The 21620-nt window shown below is 39.2% G+C and overlaps 1 protein-coding gene across 2 annotated transcripts; it reads left to right on the forward strand.

Moving 5' to 3' along the window:
- The first annotated feature begins 353 nt into the window (after window positions 1–353).
- LOC147903680 (heavy metal-associated isoprenylated plant protein 20-like) lies at window positions 354–1490 on the forward strand. 2 transcript variants are annotated; one of them, XM_087372955.1, is made up of 4 exons: window positions 354–410; window positions 873–948; window positions 1059–1202; window positions 1327–1490. In XM_087372955.1, coding segments are annotated over exons 1-4 (264 nt in total). In that variant the 5' UTR covers window positions 354–368; the 3' UTR covers window positions 1329–1490. The 2 variants fall into 2 exon arrangements, with proteins under 2 accessions (XP_087229081.1, XP_087229082.1); XM_087372956.1 differs by having other exon boundaries at window positions 381–634.
- Window positions 1491–21620: the final 20130 nt, after the last annotated feature.

Genomic DNA, 21620 nt, shown 5'->3' on the forward strand with positions numbered 1-21620 from the left:
CTTTATTATGAGGAAGATGACCTTGATGAGATCCCATTAATCTATGTCTAGTAGCGTAATCAAGGCACTACAAGTGTTGACTACTCGCAGTTAACATCCTCCCTAGTGTTCATCAAAAAACGAGGTTTAATGTCAAAGTGAATGGCAAATTTTGGAAATTAACCTTCAAATTTGGAAATAGGACGTTTCAAGGCATGCTAGCTAAATTTTTGCTTGAAAACTGCAAGATTTCAATTAAAAACTCTTGACTAGAATTGACTTGGCTACAATGACCTTCTTTAAAATTATCGTAGAATTGACTTGGCTACAATGACCTTCTTGAAAATTTTGTAGAACGCCTTTGACAAATTGGTTTGAGGCTGAAGCCCATGCTCTATAAACCCACGGCACAATTTCTACGCTCTCCATATGTATGTTGCTTACTTTCCCGCCTTCATGTGTTCCAGGCAATAGCCTGCCAGCTTACTCGTTAATGTAGCACGCACTAGCTCATTCTAATTTTTCTCACATCGATACATTTTTGGGACGCCGTTACGGACGCCCTGTTAGAGATATCTAATCCACATAAATTATTCGTTTAACTTCGAACATCGGCCAAGTCTTGCTAAACGAAACTCAGAATCGGATGGCTCAGGTGATCATTTTTTATGATATATCATGCAGTCGTCGTTGAGGATCTCGTTAATATCAAGTGAGCTCAGGGCGCCGGGTTTTTCGAGAAACGACAAGCACGTTAGACTCTTAAGCGCGTGCCTGACGCCGTTCTCCCTTACATCTTTCGAAGAGTTTACTCGAGTCTCAATCCAGGAATACCAATTCTCGATCTCCGTGTCTAATACTTCTTTGGGGCCTTCTATCTTCTGTCATAACAGATCGTGGAGATAAAGGTTTGGATGGATTGTAAAGGCTGTCAGCGCAAAGTTTTCGAATCTGTGAAGTGCATGAAAGGTATTTCCAAAGGCTTGTTACTCGATCTTAAATGTTTGGAATACACCGTCGATTTGAAAGCCTTGAAAAGAATTAAAATTGCGTCGTTAAATTACTTTGATTGCTTGCAGGAGTTCACAGCGTAGATGCGAGTATGGAAAATGGGAAATTAACTGTAACAGGCGAGGTGGAACCCAAAAAAGTATTGAAGAAGGTTAAAAGGGTGAAGGCCCATGCAGAATTCTGGCCTTCTCCTCAACAAACCGAAACTGTCTACCCACCTCAGTACTTCAGTGACGAAAATCCGAATAGCTGCTCCATTTTGTAGGATTCCCAGTATTATTATGGCCAGTGAGGCTTTGTTAATGGTTTGTCACATATCAGGTATGTTCTTGTACAGAGGTCTTCTCTCACATATGAGGTTGCAAGTATACACTCGCAACAACGAAGACACACTTCTCTGTCCAAACTAGTATGATGTTGTGTTTCTCAACAATGTACATACATCTCCTTAGTGAATAAAAAACAAAGAATCCTCCTATCTGCATTATATTTAAATAAGAAGCAGTTTTTCAACAGAGTTTTTCAACAGAACTTTTAAAAGTAACCTGTCCTGCGAAAATACAAAATGTATTCAACATATGATGTTGTAAAGCAGTTTTTCAATGGAACTTTTAAAATTAACCTGTCCAATGAAAATACAAAATGTATTCAATATATGATGTCATATATGTGTTGAAAGAGAGTGTGTGTGCCATGAAGAATGTAAACTAGAAAATTGAGAATGATTGGATGAGCAAGACACTTTTGAGGGTAGTTGGAAGCTTCAATGTGAGGAAGATGCAAAGCATGCTCCGACCATATAATTATTTTAAACTTTTTTTTACTAGCAACATTCAGTCACCTTTGAAGATGAAAGAACATTTAAAGGATGAAAGCTAAACTCTACTGAGAATACTAAAAGATAAGCCCATCCACAGTCCCTCAATTTGATCAAGTCCTATAATTTCTAGAGGACTGCTGACAAGATTGGATGCCTAAGCTTATGTTTGAGCACTTAGCCCCAACCACCCTTCATTGCCCTACATCCATGTATCATTTAATTAGTTTGCATATTTTTCAAGCCTTCTCACTTTAATCCATGTATCATCCATGTTGGTATTTCTATGATTAGGCATAGTAGAAGTATGTTTTGGTAGAAATCAAACAATGGGCTCGGTTGTAGGCTAACGCCTTTGGAAGAGGTAATGAGGCAAAGTCACAAAGGGTGCATCTCAAATATGTAACATTAAGGTGTGTGTTTAGCAGTGGGGTTTTCTCATCAAGGATATTTGTTGAATTCTTAATACATAAAGGGCTTTATTCTCCATAAGCAAAAAAATCAACGTTTAATTAGGGGAAACAAATCTAAGGACATGTCCCTAGATTTGTCCTTACCCCTTGAATGCATGTTCCCAAAGCTTATCAAAACAAGATCATAGTTCAAATCTTTAGCAAAGTCACATTTTGAGTCGTTTCATTTGCTACAACTTTTTAAAATCATCTATAGTCAATTTTCTATCTGATATTTTTAGAGAGAACTTAAAATACCTTCAATCTGACACATTTTACTTCTTTGACATACTCTAGAGCTGAAATATTCTAAGAATTAACCTTGATCAAGAAAGTAGAGAGCAATTTTTGAATCCCCAAGGGGTGGCATTCAAGTTCCAACCAAAGCACAAAGGGAAGGACAATCGAAAGACTGAAGTGCAGACACCTTGCTATGAAGAATGAGTCTAAAGATTGAAGGGATCAAATAGATGCGAAGGCACAATCCAACCAAATGTAACTAAAGAATTATTATTGAGAGACATTAGAAAAAAAGGGAGCTCATTTTGGGGCCTTTTAGAAGAGAGAGAAAATAGGCTCTCAACCAATCAGGAGTGGGCCAACGTAACGTTGAAAATTCAACAAAAGAAGATGAAAATAAGAAAAAGAAATAGTACTATATGTTCGTAGAAGCATGTCACATTAATGAGGTGATCTAATTTGAATCTTTTAAAAAATTATTTTCTATGCAAAATTTGGTGATTCTGACACCGCAGACGCGTCCGGAATGGCCCAAAACCCCAAAAACGGCACTGGAAATATTAGAATCGGACATCCGGAGACCCGGAAACGACCAAAAAAGGTCGAAAAGTGAGATTTGCAGCAAAACGCGATTTGGCAAGGTGCCAAAAAAAGCCGAAAAGTGAGATTTGCAGCAAAACGCGATTTGGCACCTTGCCAAATCGCGTTTTGCTGCAAATCTCACTTTTCGTCCTTTTTTGGCCGTTTCCGGGACTCCGGATGTCCGATTCCAGTGTTTCCAGTGCCGTTTTTGGGGTTTTGGGCCATTCCGGTCGCGTCTGCGGTGTCAGAATCACCAAATTCTACACAAAAAAGTGTTGCTCTTATATGAACATTGAATGTAAAGCATGTGAAAGAATATATTTATTCCTTTTCACACTGACATTTCTCACGCAAGTATCCATATTTTCTTGCTTTTGTAGAGAGAAAAAAGAGAAAATAGTGAATTTCTTACAGGGCCCCAAAATGAGCTCCCTTTTTTCCTAATGATCTAGGAAAGAGCAAAGGAAGGATAAAAGAACACACACACATACACACACACGTGCATGAACACATGCACACACACACACACACATGTACACGTGCGCACACATAGTGAGAGAGAGAGAGAGAGGCACACACACATCAGTACATGGATGTGGGTCATTGTTTGCTTGGGTGTAGCCATTTTTTGTGAGGTTCAGGGAATTTTTTGTATATAGGTATCTTGCATGACCCATAACTTATGCACTGCTAACGGAATCTGGCAAACTTTGTCTTCAAGTTGTAGTACACATTCCAAACTTGAACATCAGACCAAAAAATTATGGAATAACAATTTGGAACAAGACTAGTAAAGCATAACATTGTTAAGTGCTATGTTGCATGTGAAATATGCATCCTAAAGAGTATAGGAAATAGCAATTTATTCAAAAACATCAAAATTTTCTTCTGTACATATATGCAACTAAGTAATAATTCAAAAGTACACTAGGTGAGCTTCAACCTCAACCCAAGTACACACCTAAATGAGAACATTAGGTATAGATTAATGGGCCTCCAATGTTGTACTAAAGTTATGCATACCCATTTGAGAGCACGCTCCATAACTCTCTCTTTTTTGTTGAAAACCAAAACGGATTAAAAACTTGGAATCCAAACTAGTGGGACTAGTTTGGAAAACCAAAATGGATTGAAAACTTGGAATCCAAACTAGTAGGACTAGTGCATGGTGGTCTTATTAAAACATTGATAGTTGTTGGTATTGGTATATAGATTCACCCTAGAATGGAAGAAGTTGGAAATGTGCAATTTATGCATGTGCAAAGATCTTTTAATAAATCCAACACTATATATAATTTTGAATTGTTTCTTTTTCCATACACTTGCTTGCTATATGGCTCATAAGCATGCCAAAGGTCATTGCACTTCATAATACACAACATCAAACCCGATAGCATGCCTTTTGGCTTGTTTGTGTTTTGAAGCATTTTAGGCCACATTGCACTTGTTTGGATATCCAATTCTGCTGGCATGTATTGTCAGAGGGGGGAAACCCGGCAACTAAAAATTTTGCTACTCCCGTAAATTTCAAATTTTCACACCTCTTGCCCATCATATCTTGGAATATTAAGTACGTGCAACCTACCCTGCCCTACAACCCACACACACCTTGACGTGACCTTACGCAGACTTTGGTTTGGCATTGTCATCTTTCGAGTAAGTTGTCTTCTATTCTTTGCTTGCATCACAAGCTAGCTTCTCTCTATTTTGGAGGGTCTATTTTGGTGGTTCACTGATCGTCTCCATGGTGTCAATGGCAACATGTAGCTCGCCATGGCTTACAAGAGAAGTAGAAAGAGGCTACAAGATAGAAAAGCTGAAAGGTTTGGTCAAAGCACAAGGAACAAATTACGGGTCGAGGAAATCAATGGCACGGTATCAAAACGGCAATAGAGGACACTTTTGCAATTTTTGTGAAGGAAGAAACAACGGGAAGAAAGAAGAATTCTTGCAGAGCAATAGTAGGAAGCAGTTGCAGATGCATACATTTGATTATTGCCATCGTTGCGAAGAACACGAGATATGGTGTCACGATTGGTGGGAGAATTCGAGGCAGCAACATCAGCTTCAGGTCAATACCAATCTCGAGTCTTCAAAAGCTTTAGCCTGCACCCCAAATATCATAGAGTAACAACCCTACCAACACCTCACGAGATGCATGCCCAAGAGGCGATGCTCTCTAACCTAAGAAATGGCCAACAGAAACTAAAAGGAGTGCACATCTTAGATCAACTAGCTGCAAAAAGGGCAACATTAGCTATGGTGATGTCCCTGAAACAAATGAGAAATATCTTGGGCACACAGTGTCAAAGATCTTGTCAATCAGAAGGACCAACATGGCTCTAACGAGCGATTGAACACAGACTGGAAGCAATGCATGATCATCTCAATCAGAGAATTCTATGGGCTTCAACAAAACATAAGAAAAGGATAGAGAGCCTAAGTGCAAAAGTCATTACTAGATTGGCGACGTTTTGGGATGAAAATACTAGAGTTTCTCCAAATAGAAAGGACATCTATAAAAAGCGAATGGGATGCAAGGTGTTTAACAAGCACATCATACACATGCTTGATACAACGCAAGTCAGTGGTTGCTATTTTGGAAGGAAATTCATAGAAAAAATCATATACTCTAAGATGTATTTGATTTTTAACTTCGCTAAATATTATATCATTCCATTGAAATATTGACAATACTATATCATTATATTCAAATATAAAAGATGTTTTGTTTGATGTAGAGGAAATTAATGGAAACAATCATGTATTCAAAGATGATTTTGAGTTTTTATTTGGCCAATATTATATGATTACATTGAAATATTCAATTGCCATGCATTGTGAATCCAAACAATGTGAAATTTCTCAATAAAAAGACGGTATTAAGCACAAACATATTAAATTAAATTGGGAGTACACCAACATCATGACAATGGTTTTACATCTTAAAAATCATACTCACAAAACAACTATCCTGCATGGATATCTCTAAGAGAGGGGGATTTCTAATTTTTGAGCAAAACCATCTGAGCATTTGAGCGAATTGGATCAGAATGTAGTTTTTTTGTGTCCTCTTTGTGTCAAAGTTTATGAAAACAATCCAAGTGTATGGACCCCTTTTCTGAATAAAGGGGTCATATTGCTTAAGAAAAGAAATGGATATCCTCATTTCTGACCAAACAAGTTTTCTAACTCTTGAAGTTCATGAAATGAGGCCATGATTATGAAACCATTTTGTAAATGAAGGGTCCATATTGCTCAATAAAAGAAGTGGTTATCCTTGTAAACTAATAAACCACAACAACCAATAACCAAAAAACAAATCTTGAAGTTGCTAGACTCCTTTTTTGATTAAAAGGGATGTATAGTCCACACAAAAAAAAAAAGATTACGTTTGAACTTAGCGAAATCCAGTATTCTGCATCTTTGTTACACTAGTTTAATTTTAAGTCAAAATATTTTCCACTCATAGTTTTCTAATTATTCTATATTGACAATTTGAATATGTTTCCAACCTACATCACTACAAATGAAGATATGATTTATCACGTAAAAGACACGTTCAAAGTTTTGTGATTGTAAAATCATCCTACAAGGCGTCCCATCACAATTATCACAATTATCAAGTATCAAGTATAGAAATAGCCCAAAGTTTCCATAAGGAGTAATGAAAAAGACTCCAAAACATTATTTTGGTGGTTCAAAATCTCCATTGCAAAAAGTATTATTATAATAGTCCTTTCAAATTTTGTTCAACATCATGAAGGTGTGCAATCTGCAAAAACCAGGCCTTGAGCATGCAAGATAATGCTGTGAAGATCTCTTTTGTACTCAAGTTAGCTTGGTGACCAAAAATATTGTCTTTTCTATCCATATAAGTAATATGTAAATAATATAGCCCAATTTTAAGTCAAATACACTCACAATATTTTCTATTTTATTATTTGTTGTATATTCCAATACATGTTCATATTATTTCAAATAAGTTTTCAACCTATGCAAATGAAAATGAAGACATGATTTATCACATAGAAGACATATTCAAACTTTTGTGATGTAAAATCATCCTTCCAAATGTCCTACCACAATTATCAAGTGGAGAATAATTAGCACACTATCCTTGTGGTTCAAATTACTCATGGAAAAAAGGATTTCTTATATCCAATCCAAGGTACAAAAGGAAATGCAACAAATATAGCCAAACTTTAAGTCAATATTTTACACTCATAGTTTGGTATTTTGCTACTAGATGTGTTGAGTTCATGTTATTTCAAATAAGTTTCCTACAAAGCGTCCTGCCACAATTATCAACAAGTAGAGAAACAAACCAAAAATTTACACAAGGAGAAATGCAAAAAGTTCAAAATCTTCATGGAAAAAAGGATTATTATAGATATCTTTTCATTTAGTATTCAACATCATGAAGGTTCAGTCTTCAAAAAAATAACATTTTTGTGGTTCAAAATCCTCATGGAAAAAGGATTATTATAATAGCCCTTCCATTTTCTGTTGACCATCATGAAAGTACAGTCTCCAAAAATTAAACCTCAAGGCATGTGGGACAATGCCTGGAATATCTCTTTTTTACTCAAGGTGGCTTGGTGAACAAACATATTATTTCTGCTATCTAATCCAAGGTATGAAAGGAAGATGTAATAAATATGTTTGCATGGAATATAGGCATCCAATTTGCATGATCATCCAATGAAGTCTTCACAATCGCAAGAAGGAAATGGAGAAATGTCAACCTTGTATTCAATACCTTTTTGCATTGATCCTTCTGTAGAAACAATGAACTCAGCATGCTCCATGGCCTTCATGACTGTTGCATCCTTAACAATGCATTTCATGACCAATGACCTCTGAATTCTATCTTCCATTTCTTTGGAGGTTTTGATTGCTTTGCCATCTCGACACCGAGGTCGATCTTCATGCAATACTATTGTTTCATCATGGGCATGAATTGGTGAAGCACAACTTGCACCCACCATTGGAGTTGACACTCCTAATATGACAACAAACCCCGAGCTTGTCAACCTGGAAATCTCTACACTTGTCAAGGATGTTCCTGATTGAATCTTCCACCTTCCTAGTGATGGTCTTGGAATACGTGTAATGCTAGTTGATGGCTTCCACGTGTGGGTTACATCATTTCCACAAAACCAAATCATTTGGGAGCGCACTCCAATTGGTGTTTGAATCCTCCCAAAGAATGATGGTGCAACAACTCCATGTCGATTTTCACGATCCTTTATATTGACAAGCTTGTTACATTTTCCTCCTTGTCCAAGCCAAGCCTGGCAACGGACTTGGCTTGTTACAAGAACTCTTCGTAATCATGCCCAATTTGCATCATGCACTTCATATTCTTGTACACTCTTGGAACCATCATCCTCAAAACTCTCTGTTGCAAATTTAGTACTAGATTTTGGAGACATGGTGTATCTTTTCATATTTGCATAACTATACTTAGGGCGGTGACTATCATCCTCACATATATTTGAAGGCATTGACTTTGGCCTTTTCCTTCGCACAGTCTTGTCATCTCCATCATTAAAACATACTTCAGATACAACACCCATTTCCTTTGCAACATTACTTGTTAGATCAACAACTGTTTTGGCACTAATGTCAATCTGAGATTTTGAAGATCTTTTTTTTAAGGTCTCTAGACTCGGCCCACTTCCAATAAACTGGCCCTTCAAAAAAGATGTGTATCTAGAGCTTTGTAAAATTGCATTTGAGAGGTCACTAATAGAGGCATTGTAGAGACCAACATATTTGATATGGTTCAATCCAGCCCTGCAACTACCATGAATAGACTCTACTAGATTTGTTCAAGGTATCAAGTACTTCTCGTTATCTAACATACTCTACAAACCAAGCATTGCATAGATATTGTAATGGCAAAATTACATTATTAACATGATTTTAAAAAATTCAAGAGAAATACAAAACCAACCTCTATAATATAGTGGCCCCAATGGGGAAATTCTAGCATGTCACCATGCAAACCAAGTTTCAAGCCATGGCAAGTCTAAATCAATTGCATGGCCTGCATTCCACCATGCCCTTAGGCTTCTCATTTCGACTTCTGCAGCTTGCTCTGTAGAGGCATCCTTCCAGCATCTACATTGGATTTTAAATTCCTCTTGGCTGCCAACTTTTATACATGCCTTTGCATGGGAATGAAGACTTTGCTCCCAATGGAAAAGGCAAGAACGCTCTTTCCCTTCCATTATATTGTCAGGGCCACCATTGAAAGTGGCACGTACATCTCTCCAGTTGGCTTGGGCCTCATCTGCCATGAACCCTTTGAATTCAGCATTGTCAAACCCTTCTGAAACCATTACTTTGTTGAGAGTATCCAAAAATAGAATTTGTGCGTCAGTATCTTCCACCTTGAAGTCACAAGTTGCAATTGTTTGCAACTCTTGGATAAAAGGATTATACACATGGCAAGCCATGGTAGTCCAATCTTTCATTCGCTTCACAAAGTCAAACAACACCCAACAATGACCCAATTCTCCTCCAGGTCTCATTTTATTTACCAAATCAACCCGTGAACCAGAACCTTGGGTAGACATTTTAAATACATGACACTTGCTGCATGAACTATGTTGCAATTGTCCAAGAAACATTACACATATCTACAATGTCTTTTCAAGTATAAAATTCCATCTAGCCCATCTGACACAGGTCGAGAGTCACGTCAACCCTCCTCAATCCATCTTGATAATCTATACACAGACATAAAGTTGGTCAATATTCATTGTCAATAACATAATTTAATAAACCAATGCAATAACAAATATTATGGTAATTACCTTCTTTTGTTGAGCAAAGGTTCACATTGTTTTACAAATCTTGTAGCTCAACATCCGACATCTTAATCCCATCTTGCACTTTTTTAGACAATAAAATTTTCAGAATAATGGACAATTATATTTTGTATCCCGTTAAGGCATACAGCACCACCAGCCCTCACCATTTTAGAAACTTTGGTTTTAATGGCATCCTTTGTTCTTTTGGTCAAACCATCTCCAACGAGATGATTATGATGGCCATGGTGTATGACTGCACGAGTAAGATTCACACCATCTCTACATTCTGGCATGCAGAGTAACATTTCACAGTAACATCTCTCCAAGCAAATTGGTGGACAACCACAATGTATACATGATAAGGAGCCATATGATTCAATTGACACATTTGCTGGGGCCACTCTAATCAATCTCCCATCCCATTATGTCTCATTCTCTATCCCAATTCTTTTTTTATAACCACAAGGACTACATTTATACAACGGAGGTGACCTCCACATTCCTTTCTATGAACCTCCACATTCCTTTCTATGAACCACACTAGGAAATACTTTATTTGTTGTAATAGGATCACTCCAAACATGACCATCAAATTTTGACTCCGTACCTTTTGTGCGATGTTTCATTAAAGTAGCTGGTAGCTCAAAGAAAGCATCACCATCATAAGTAGAAGGCAACTCATCCACAGTGACGTGCATTTCAACCTTCTCATAGGCCTCACGCAATCTGTTCTTTATAGGTAGTTGCATAATAATCTCAATGAGACTATGTTGTTTGTCATTCTCAATGTTGCTAGCTGAATCATGTTTCCTTGCCTCATCATTTTTGTTGCAAACAGAGGAAATCTTTTTTGTTTTCGTGCACTAGAGTCTTCTGAAGTTCATTGTCATCAAGCTTGAATCTTTCTCCCTTAATGGTGAAAGTATCACCAAACTACGCATCAAGGTGAAACATTTTGTATCCATCGTCATGGACTTCGTATTGCAGCTCCATTGTCAAATCAGACCCATTATCACCAAAGTGCTGATGGACAGATATGGACCCAAGTGTGAATTGAAAATGGCTAGCAAGCATCATCTTTGACAACACTCCTCTACCTACGGAAGTGCGAACAAACATATGCAAAGATCTATCCTCATTCTGAATTGTGACAGATTCCATAAGAATGGAATGGTTGAGCTGTGCAACTCAATGAGATGAAGTCCAAAGGGTGAGATCAAGAGCAGAGTGTTCGTTTCAAGAACTCATTTGAAACAAGAGTTTGCCACAAGAAAAGTTTCTCAGAAATTCTTTGCACACACTGCCCATTGTTTATACTCACAACTTTGTAAGATAGGTCTTGTGAAAGTCAGCACAAGTGTGACAATGGTACTGAACCATGATGTAAAATTTAGCCATCCTTTGGTAACAACAATACTATAATACCATGGACTCTTAGACCTTTTAATCCCCAACCTTTCTTTGACACGTACGGGAGTTATTGCAAGGCATGCTCGCTAGCAATGACATTTCATTATTGCTACATATTCATTTCGACAATATGATATAAGTATTTCGAAGTTGATAGAGGACTCTATGTTTCATCAATTATTTATGAAAGATAGAGGCCCATAGACCCCTTTCATCAAAAGACTATTTCATCGATGAAAGGGGTCTATTAGACTCTATTTTTCATCAATTATTAATGAAAGGTAGAGGCCAATGGACCCCTTTTGTTGAGGAAAGGGGTCTATGGACCTCTATCTTTCATGAACCATTAATTAAATATAAAGGCTAATAGACCCCTTTCGTTGACGAAAGGGGTCTATTGGCCTCTATATTTAATTATTTTCTCCAAAAGGGGTCTATTGGCATCTATCTTCCATTAACAATAAATAAAAATTATTTTCTCCAAAATGGGTCTATTGGCCTCTATCATTAATCAAATATTAATTAAAAAGATATTAAATTGTATGTCGACCTCACACAGTAAAATTATCAACCTCACAATTATGAAAAATTATCAACCTCACATAGTAATGATGTTTAATTAAATGATGATAGGTTGAGTGCACCATTAACCTATTCCACTTGCAATAGTTTGGGGGATATATCAAACCTATTGCACAAATTGAAAAAAATAATTAAAGTTTGATTGTACTTTAGGGTTAGGGTTTAGGGTTTAGTATTTAGGGTTAAGGATTTAGGGCTTAGGATTTAAGATTTAGTGTTTAGGGTTTCGGGTTTATGATTATGTTTTTAGGGTTTAGGGTTTAGGGTTTAGAATCTAGGGTTTAGGGTTTAGGATTTAGCATTTAGGGTTTATGATTATTGTTTTAGGGTTTAGGATTTAGGATTTAGGTTTTAGGTTTTAGGGTTTAGGGTTTAGTATATAAGATCATGAGCTTAGAGTCTAGAATCTAGGGTTTAGAATTGAAAATTAGGTTTTAGAATTTAAGTTATAGGGGTTAGGGTTTAAGGTTTAGGGTTTAGGGATTATAATTGTTATATAAGTTTAAGAGCTTAGATTGTATAACCTAAGATTTAGGGAACTTTAGGATTTAAGATTTAGGGTGTAAGATTTAAGGTATATAGACTATATAAAATATGCATTTCAAAGTATTTAGTTTAGACATATATAGACTATATGTTATATGCTTTCCAAAGTGTTTTGTTTATAGGTACGATTTTTTGCAAAGGCTTTACTTTAAGTAAGTATAAGTCTACCTAGTCAAAGTATCCTACTGATTAGGGACAAGCACATAGGCTAAAAGCACACCGATTCATATTTTCTTACATTCATGCTGCATGGTGTATCAAAAGGTATGATTCTTTGCAAAGGCTTTACTTTAAGTCATTATAAGTCTACCTAGTCAAAGTATCCTACTGATTAGGGACAAGAACATAGGCTAAAAGCACACCGATTCATATTTTCTTACATTCATGCTGCATGGTGTATCAGAAGAAATGAAAAAGTATGTGATAAGAAATATTCAGAAGAAATATGTATTCCATATCATGGATACCTTGGATATCTGGTGGTTGCTTAAGTAAAAAAATGATATGGATGCAATGATACTGTAGTTTTGTGAAAAGCCTTAAACAAAGTTTAAGGCTTTTGCAAAGTATTACACATAGTAACAAAGATAAGTAAGTATGCTAAACCTCTTCTAGATTCTATGGATTTAAATACCTACCTTACAAATACATTATCTAATTTTTCATTCTTCAACTAATTAACAAGTATTATACACATGGAAGAAAAGCATACATGCTAAAAGTAAGTGTGTAAATTTTAATATTTTCTTATTTTTAAAATTAATTCAATTCTTTGATTGACTACTTTTTAAAATTGAAAGGTTATTAGTATATAATCTACATAATTTTAAATGTTATTAATATATAATATTAATAATTTATATATTTATTTAAATTTATATTTATATTAATTTATATTTATATTAATTTTTAAGTTAATAATATATAGAATAGCAATATATTCACTAATTCTTCATTGTTTTAAGAATAAGTATTATATAAAGCACATATGCTAGAAGACCTCCCTTTTAAGTTATATTTTTTTAATTAATGTATTTATATAATATTTATATTAATTTATAGATTAATAATATATATTCTTAGCAAAATTATATTTTAACATTAGTTAATAAAAATTTATTATATTATGGAGTAAAAATATTATAAATGGATTTCTTATATTAATAAAGTGCCGTGAGAAGAGTTTTTTGGAAAGATTTATGACTAAATTTTGTTTTGAAGTTGTTGCATACGCAATAGGTAGGAAGGTTTGAGTGGTTTTGAGGTTAAGAGAGAAATTTGTAATAAAGTGTCGTGAGAAGAGTTTTTTGGAGAGATTTATGATTAAATTTTGTTTTGAAGTTGTTGCATATGCACTAGGTAGGGAGGTTTGAGTGGTTTTGAGGTTGAGAGAGAAATTTATACTAGATTGTTTTTTTTTTTAAAGAAGTTTTTTTGAGAGATTTATGATTAAATTTTGTTTTGAAGTTGTTGCGTACGCAATAGGTAGGGAAGTTTGAGTGGTTTTAAGGTTGAGAGAGAAATTTGTAATAGATTTTTTTTTTTTATTGAGGAGTTTTTTGGAGAGATTTATGATTAAATTTTGTTTTGAAGTTGTTGCGTATGCAATAGGTAGGGTTTGAGTGGTTTTAAGGTTGAGAGAGAAATTCGTAATAGATTGTTTTTTTTTCGTTGAGGAGTTTTTTGGAGAGATTTATTATTAAATTTTGTTTTGAAGTTGTTGCATACACAATAGGTAGGGAGGTTTGAGTGGTTTTGAGGTCGAGAGAGAAATTTGTAATAGATTTTTTTTTTTGGAAAAATTGTTGCGTGCCCAATAGGCTAGGAGAGAAATTTTTGAAAATAGCTTATGAGAGTTTGAGGTAAAGAGAAAAATTTGTGGGAAAAAATATTTAATGCAAAAATGGTTTTTTGAAGTTGTTCCGTACACACAAGTTTTTGAGAAAAGAATCAGATTTGAAAAAAAATTCAAATTTACAAAAACTTGATCTTTAGAAGTTCTTGCGTACGCAATAGGTTAGAAATGAACTCACCTCTTACAACATTTTGAAAATTTTTGAGAATCCTATAACAGGTTGATGAGAGGAGAGAAGCATGGAGTGTAAAAGAATGATCTTTGAATGAAAGAGAGAATGAAGAATGTTCTACTTATAGTGAACCTAAAAGAACTAAAAGAACCTTAAAAACTAAAAAAAGCTGACTTGACCTAAAAGCTACCCATTTCCTATAAAACTCTACTTCTCCTCATTCTCTCTCACAACTTTCCTGGAGCTCACCACCTCTCCACCCAGGTACTCCCTCCCTCCCTCTTGTCCCTCCCCTCTCGCTTCCCATCCCCTCTCCTCCCGCTTCCTCTCTCCCCTCCCTTCCCCTCTCCTCCCTCCCGTCCCTTACCCTCCCTCCCCCTCCCTTCCCCTCTCCTCTCCCTTCTTCTCCCGCTTCTTCTCTCCCCCTCCCTTCCCCTCTCCTCCCGCTTCTCCCGTCCCTCCTCCCGCTTCCTCTCCTCCCCTCCCCCTCCCTTCCCCTCTCCTCCCCCTTCCCCTTCCCCTCTCCTCCCTGCTCTCCCTTCCCTTCCCTGCCTCCCCCTCCCCCTCCCTGCCGGCCCCTCCCTTCCCCTCCTCTCCCTCCCCGTTCCCCTCCCCACCAGCCCCTCCCTCTCCCTCCCTCCCCCTCCCCGCCGGCCCCTCCCTCCCCTTCCCTGCCGTCCCTCCCCGTCGGCCCTCCCCGCCAGCCCCTCCCTCCCCTTCCCCACCGTCCCTCCCCACCAGCCCCTCCCTCCCTGCTGTTCCTCCCTTCCCTTCCCTGCCGTCCCTCCCTTCCCCTCCCCCTCCCCCTCCCCCTCCCCGCCGGCCCCTCCCTTCCCCGCCTCCCCCTCTGCCTCCCCTCCCCATCGTAGGCGAGAGGGAGGGAGGGAGGGGAGGGGGCCGACGTGAGGGGGAGGTGGGGAAGGGGGAGGGGAGAGGGCCAACGGGAGGGCCGAGAAGGGGGAGGGGAGGCAGGGAGGGCATGGGGAAGGGGGAGGGGGAGGGGAGGCAGGGAAGGGGGAGGGGAGGCGCGGGTAAGGGGGAGGGGGAGGGGAGGTAGGGAAGGGGGAGGGGAGGTGGGAGGGCACGAGGAGAGGAGGGCGGGGGGGTTAACCCCCCCACCTGTTGCGCACACAACAGGTGGTGTGGGGGGGAAAATTTCCCTGCCATCCCTCACCGCCAGCCCCTCCCTCCCCGCCGTCCCTCCCCTCCCTTCCCCGCCGTCCCTCCCTTCCCCTCCCCCTCCCCCTCCCCACTGGTCCCTCCCTTCCCTCCTCCCCCTCTACCTCCCCTCCCCATCGCAGGCAGGAGGGAGGGAGGGAGGGGAGGGGGACGACGCGAGGGGGAGGTGGGGAAGGGGGAGGGGAGGGGGCCAACGAGAGGGCGGGGAAGGGGAAGGGGAGGCGGGGAGGACACAAGGAAGGGGGAGGGGGAGGGGAGGCAGGGAAGGGGGAGGGGAGGCACGGGAAAGGGGGAGGGGGAGGGGAGGCGGGATGACACAGGGAGAGGAGGGAGGGGGGTTAACCCCCCCACCCCACCCGTTGCACCACCTGTTGCAACAGGTGGGGTGGGGGGGTGAGGCGGGGAAGGGGGAGGGGAGGCAGGAGGGCGAGGGGATGAGAGGAGGGAGGGGGAGGGTTAAACCCCCCCTGTTGTGCACACAACAGGTGGGGTGGGGTTAATAATACCCCCCACCCCACCTGTTGCACACGCAACAAGTGGGGTGGGGGTAATAATACCCCCCACCCCACCTGTTGTGCAGGCAACAGGTGGGGGTAAACCCCCCCTCCCTCCTCTCCTCCTACCCTCTCGCCCCCTCCCTGCCCTCCCTTCCCTGCCTCCCCTCTCCCTTCCCTAGCCGTTAACCCCCCCTCCCTCCTCTCCTCCTGCCCTCCCGTCGCCCCCTCCCCCTTCCCCGCCTCCCCTCCCGTCGACCCCCTCCCTTCCTCCCTCCACTCCCTTCCCCTCTCCTCCCGCTTTTCCCCTCTTCTCCCTCTTTTGTAAGGCAGGGAGCGATGAGGAGGGCGGGAGGGGAGGGAGGAGGGAGAGGAGAGGGCAATCGGGAGGAAGGAGGTAGGCAGGGAGGTGAGAGGGAGGAGGAGAGGAGGTAGGCGGGGAGGTAGGAGGGAGGAGGCGAGAGGGCGGGGAGGGCACAGACGGGAGGGGGAGGTGGGAGGGAGGGGAGGGGGTCGACAGGAGGGCGCAGATAGGAGGAGGAGGCAAAGAAAGAGGAAGGAAGAGGCAGACGGGAGGAGGCAAAGAAAGAGGAAGGAAGAGGTGGGATGGGGAAGGCGAGAGGAGAGGAGGGGGTTAACCCCCAACCTATTGCGCACGCAACAGGTTGGGGGTTAATCCCTCCCCTACCCTAAGCCCCCAAAGGGCTTTAAATTTTTATTTTATTTTTAAATTAAAAAAATTAATTTAATTTAATTTAAAGAAGGAAAAAAATGATGAAAAAAATTAATTAACTTAATTTATTTTTAAAAAATAAAAAAAAGTCGAAATAAATAAAATTTTAAAAAATTAAATTAAATTTTAGATATAAAAATAAATTAATTAATTAAAATAAAATAATTAAAAAAAGATGAAAAAATAATTTTATTTTATTTTAAAAATTAAAAATAAATAAAGCTTGAAATAATATTTAATTAGAAATTCATTTAATATTTTGAGTTTGAAAATCATTGTAATTTATTTTTGATTGTTTTTCAAAAAACTATGGCTTCCAGTTTTAGTTCCAAGGTGTCTTTCAAATACCTTGAACATGCTTGGTATTTTATGGAGCGCAAATCAAAGTATTTTTTGGTGATCACTGTAGAGAATGTGTCAAGCGTGAAATATTCTCCAGTGGCAATAAGAAATGGTGGCATGGTCTCAAACATCAATATTAAAGAAAATAATTTGATAGAAGTTGTGTGCAAAGGAAAGAATGACAAGGTTTACAAGTTACGAGTTACGCACAAGCACTTCTTGAAGCCCTTACCAGATTCAATTGAGGGATCCCAAGAATTACTTAGTGCCTTAGAAGCATTGAAGAAAATGTGGGATGCATTTCCAAGTGGTGGTGTACCTTCAGCAGCAGTAAGTGCAACAGTAAGTATGCCATCTATAACATGTAACCCTCAAGTGTACCGCCAATATCTGTGGCGATAACTATGATAACTCTGGCAAGAGTAACTACAATATTTACAGCAGTAACTACAGTATCTCCAACTGTACCTACACCATCGACTGTTGTAACTACAGGAACAAGAAGGAGTGATCGTGGAGCAGATTCAAGTTCTATAGCTATTCCCAGAAAGAGAGCAAAAATAACTCCTACTCCACATGCAGATCGTTCAAGTGTAGGTTATTTAAAACCAGGCGAAAAATTGGATAGCAATGAACAGGAGGATCTGCAAGAAGAAGATACAAGTCTCGAAGACTTTTCTATAAGTGTGGCAGACTTACATCCTCCAGAGGATGAGGGGTACATTTGGGGATTTTCACAATTCAGCATGGCCACAATGCTTATTGATTGAGCTTCATTGTTCACAAATCAAAGAAAGCTAGATAAGACATTTGCACGCAAATTGTATGAAGATACGAGGAAAACAAGAACTCCAGTTGCCACTAATATCACTCTTCATCCTATGGCGTTTAAGAGACTTCAAGAATATGATCCTACATTGCCTGATGTCACATTTCAAAAGCACATGGACTTTCTTGATGCTTTTGAGAACTTTAGGGAGAGTGACTTTGTTCGTGGAGAGGCTTTGTACCAAAGCCGATATGGGACTGACATCGAGAAGAGATACATGCTGGCAAAGAATAGATTCTTGGAAAGATGCAGGTTTGAGCCCATTGATGGGCAACACTTTTGTGAAGCTTGCAGGATCGCCCTTGATGAGGGAAGAAAAGGAATCTTGCCACAGGTTGAGTGGATGGAAAAGTTTCAACAAGTCATTTGTCATATATGCATATTTAACGATGACTCAAAGTACATTCTAGAATCAGAAAGGCTGAATTCTGCTCCATTTAGGTTGAAAAAAAGCTCTTCTCTTTCTGAGATCTTGATAAAGGCAAGGGAGTTTTGGATAGGCTGTGTTAAGCCACAAACAGTGAAGGACAGGAGACCTACATCTAAGTACATGGCAAAGAGGACTCGGTTCTATAGATGCTTGAAAGGTGTTGTAAGCAATACATAAGGCATACCAAGTAATAAGGTTGAGGCAAAGGATTTGAACACCGCTGTTGCAAGATATAGGGATGTTACTTGCATTGTCTTCCATGAGGACTCAGTGTTTCAGAGCATGGTGGATGTTTTCCAAGTATATGAAACAGGGAAGATATCCTTTGAGGCACCAGGGATGTTACTTGCATTGTCTTCCATGAGGACTCAATGTTTCAGAGCATGGTGGATGTTTGCCAAGCATATGAAATAGGGAAGATATCCTTTGAGGCACCAAAGCACACTGCAACTCAGAGGAAAGAAATAAAGAAACTGATGTCTATTGCTTGTGGAGAGCTTTAAGGTTTATTCCAGATGCAATAACAGAAGAAGTATGCAAGAAGATCCTGCTTCTTTGGAAAGAAGAGCAAGCATAGCAACTTGGATGAAGTGGTCACCCGAATGATTCAAATTGAGGCTGCTCTCTCGACACTATTATTTTTATTGAAATCTGATGTTGAGTTAGCTAGGAAGTCAATTGATCTAGATAAGAAGAAAGCACTTAGCCTAGGTCGACTCCTTGATAAGACATGGGCTAGAAAGTGGTTGGCTTCAATGGATGCAGATGCCACACCAACAAAGGATCTAAGAGCTAAAATGCCAAAGGTTGTTGAGACAGAATATATGGACATCAAGAAAAAGGCCTTGCAGTCCACTGCCCAAGGTAGAGCAATTGGTGGTTTAGATGATGGTTCTCCATTTAGCTTCTCCTATGATATCCTGCTATCAGAGAATGATACAAAATTTACACACATCAATGGCATTGATACAAAGCATTTCATAACAATGAGCGGTCATGCTTGGGAGAAGCCATGCCTATTTTTCATAGATGAATTGCAAGACCTTGCAATGTCACATATAGTTGAACTTGTGCGGTTTATCATAGAAGGTCCTATGGCAGATAAGAAAAGATCAATGTTGGTCTTGTTCGTGATAGAATCACAAAGGGATGCCTTGTATACGAGTTTGACATCTGCATTTGGGTATTTACTTTCAAAAGTATACCATGGTATAGTCGTATGCAATCATATGACTGTCTTGGAAGGCACTGCCATTCAAGTCTTGCAGCCTTTCTTAATGTGCTTCTTATCCAGGGGTGGTGGCAATCTAATCAAAATTCCTTTAAGGACTCTCGAGCTTCATTACTTTGAGGACAATAAGGTTAAGCTTGATGCAGCAATGATGGATTATAGAAAGCCGATGGATCCTAATGTGATACTAGAGATGACAAAGAATTTACTGAATGATGGGTGGAAAGTAGCATTGTATCGAATGGGTTTTGCTGCTGAGAAATTGCTACGCCAAGGTAGAAATGTAAATGTCATTGATACCCCCCATCAAAGTGAGTTCTTTGACACATATTACAGTTGCACTACCTTCTTTGAAGAGGAAAATGTTAAAGAAGAGGGTACTGAGAAAAATATCAAAGATGAGGGTAGTGAGTCTGAGGGTGATGATTCTAGCTCAGGTGATGATGAGGATGAAAGCTCTGCATCCGATGACTTACGCCAAGAAGAAATCCGCACAAAGAATAAGGGTGATCAATTGTCAACTAAAGTCAAGTAGGCTCCACTCATCATACGGGAAGGCTCAGGTAGCAAGAAGTAGTAGTACAGCACATCACAGGAAAAGGTAAGGCTAAAGAGGTGGAAGCACTTCCCTTGAAATTAAAAGTGAGGAAGGCACCCTTGATCTTGGGTGAAGGACATGCAAGTGGATCAAGCAAGGAAGCCTTACTCAAAGAAGGTATGGACGAGGTAAAGCATGACCAAGACGAGTTACCAGGAGGCATAGATGGTTCTTCAACCATGATCTTACAGACTCCAAAGCAGCCTACTAGTCAGGAACCTAGTAGCCAGGTCCCTACTCACTAAGAACTTGGTCATGAGACTCTAGAGCAGCCTACTAGTCAGGTGCTTGGAACTGAAGACCAAACTACTAAGGACCTTGCTACTGAGACTCCAGTCTTAGAGTAGCCTATTAGTCAGGACCCTGGTAGTCAAGGGCCTGGCATTGAGGACATTGGTACTGAGTAAGATGATGGTTGACGGCTTTGTAATCACAAGTTTTGAACTTCTATGTAAAGCGAATATCTAATAAGAAGTTTACTACTTTTTTGATTTCTTTACTCTCATTATTGTGTATAAAGATTGTTTATGAGGTCCATTTTATACTTAATGGTGTATTTTAAACTTTATGTCAAATGTATTTTTATAGTTAAGGGTGTTTTTTAATACCAAGTGAGGTGTATATGTACACCACTTACACATAAAAGGATTTATCTACACTACCTTTCTAAGGGGTTTATGTACACCACCTTTCTAAAAGAAATGGTCATAAAGGTGTGTGCATACCACTTATACATAAAGGTGTTTATTTACACCACCTTTCTAAGAGAATTGGTCATCTATTATTGGTCATCTATTGATGTTCTTAGGTGATAGTAGCTCAATTCATAAGAAGTTATGAAGATGTTTATGTAGACCACCTTTGTAAGAGATTTTTGTGAAGTTATGAAGATGTTTATGTAGACCACCTTTGTAAGAGATTTGGTTATGCATTGATGTTCTTAGTACTTAATCATAAAATCTTTTGTTTTGAGTTGTCAAATCTAGTTCAAAAAACAACATTACTAGTATATTCAAAAATTTTGGACTGTTTTTTAGTCCATCTCTCAAATTGGACTTTACACAAGTCCAAAAATTTTGAATAGTGTGTTCACAGTGGGGATGGTATGTGGACACATATAGAGAAAGTGGAACACCTTTCAAGAAGGTCCACTTGTTTATTAAAGGAAATGATTCTTTGGAATTCGAAAATGTGGGGCATGTAACATGAGTAAATAAGGGTATAGTGGGTCAAGAAGGTGATGAGGCCATCTTCGTCCAAGTTAGCTTAAAAGTCTACTACCTGTCACCAACATATTATGACGAATCAAAATAT

Source organism: Dipteris shenzhenensis, chromosome 3, assembly GCF_047967505.1.
Source record: "Dipteris shenzhenensis isolate YYH24624 ecotype China chromosome 3, Dip_SZ_1.0, whole genome shotgun sequence".
Taxonomy (NCBI): domain Eukaryota; kingdom Viridiplantae; phylum Streptophyta; class Polypodiopsida; order Gleicheniales; family Dipteridaceae; genus Dipteris; species Dipteris shenzhenensis.

Coding starts and splice junctions, on each gene's coding strand:
- LOC147903680 (XM_087372955.1), top strand. CDS start 369: ATGCTCTATAAACCCACGGCACAATTTCTACGCTCTCCATAT. Junction 411..872: donor AATTTCTACGCTCTCCATAT/GTATGTTGCTTA, acceptor CTGTCATAACAG/ATCGTGGAGATAAAGGTTTG. Junction 949..1,058: donor ATCTGTGAAGTGCATGAAAG/GTATTTCCAAAG, acceptor GATTGCTTGCAG/GAGTTCACAGCGTAGATGCG.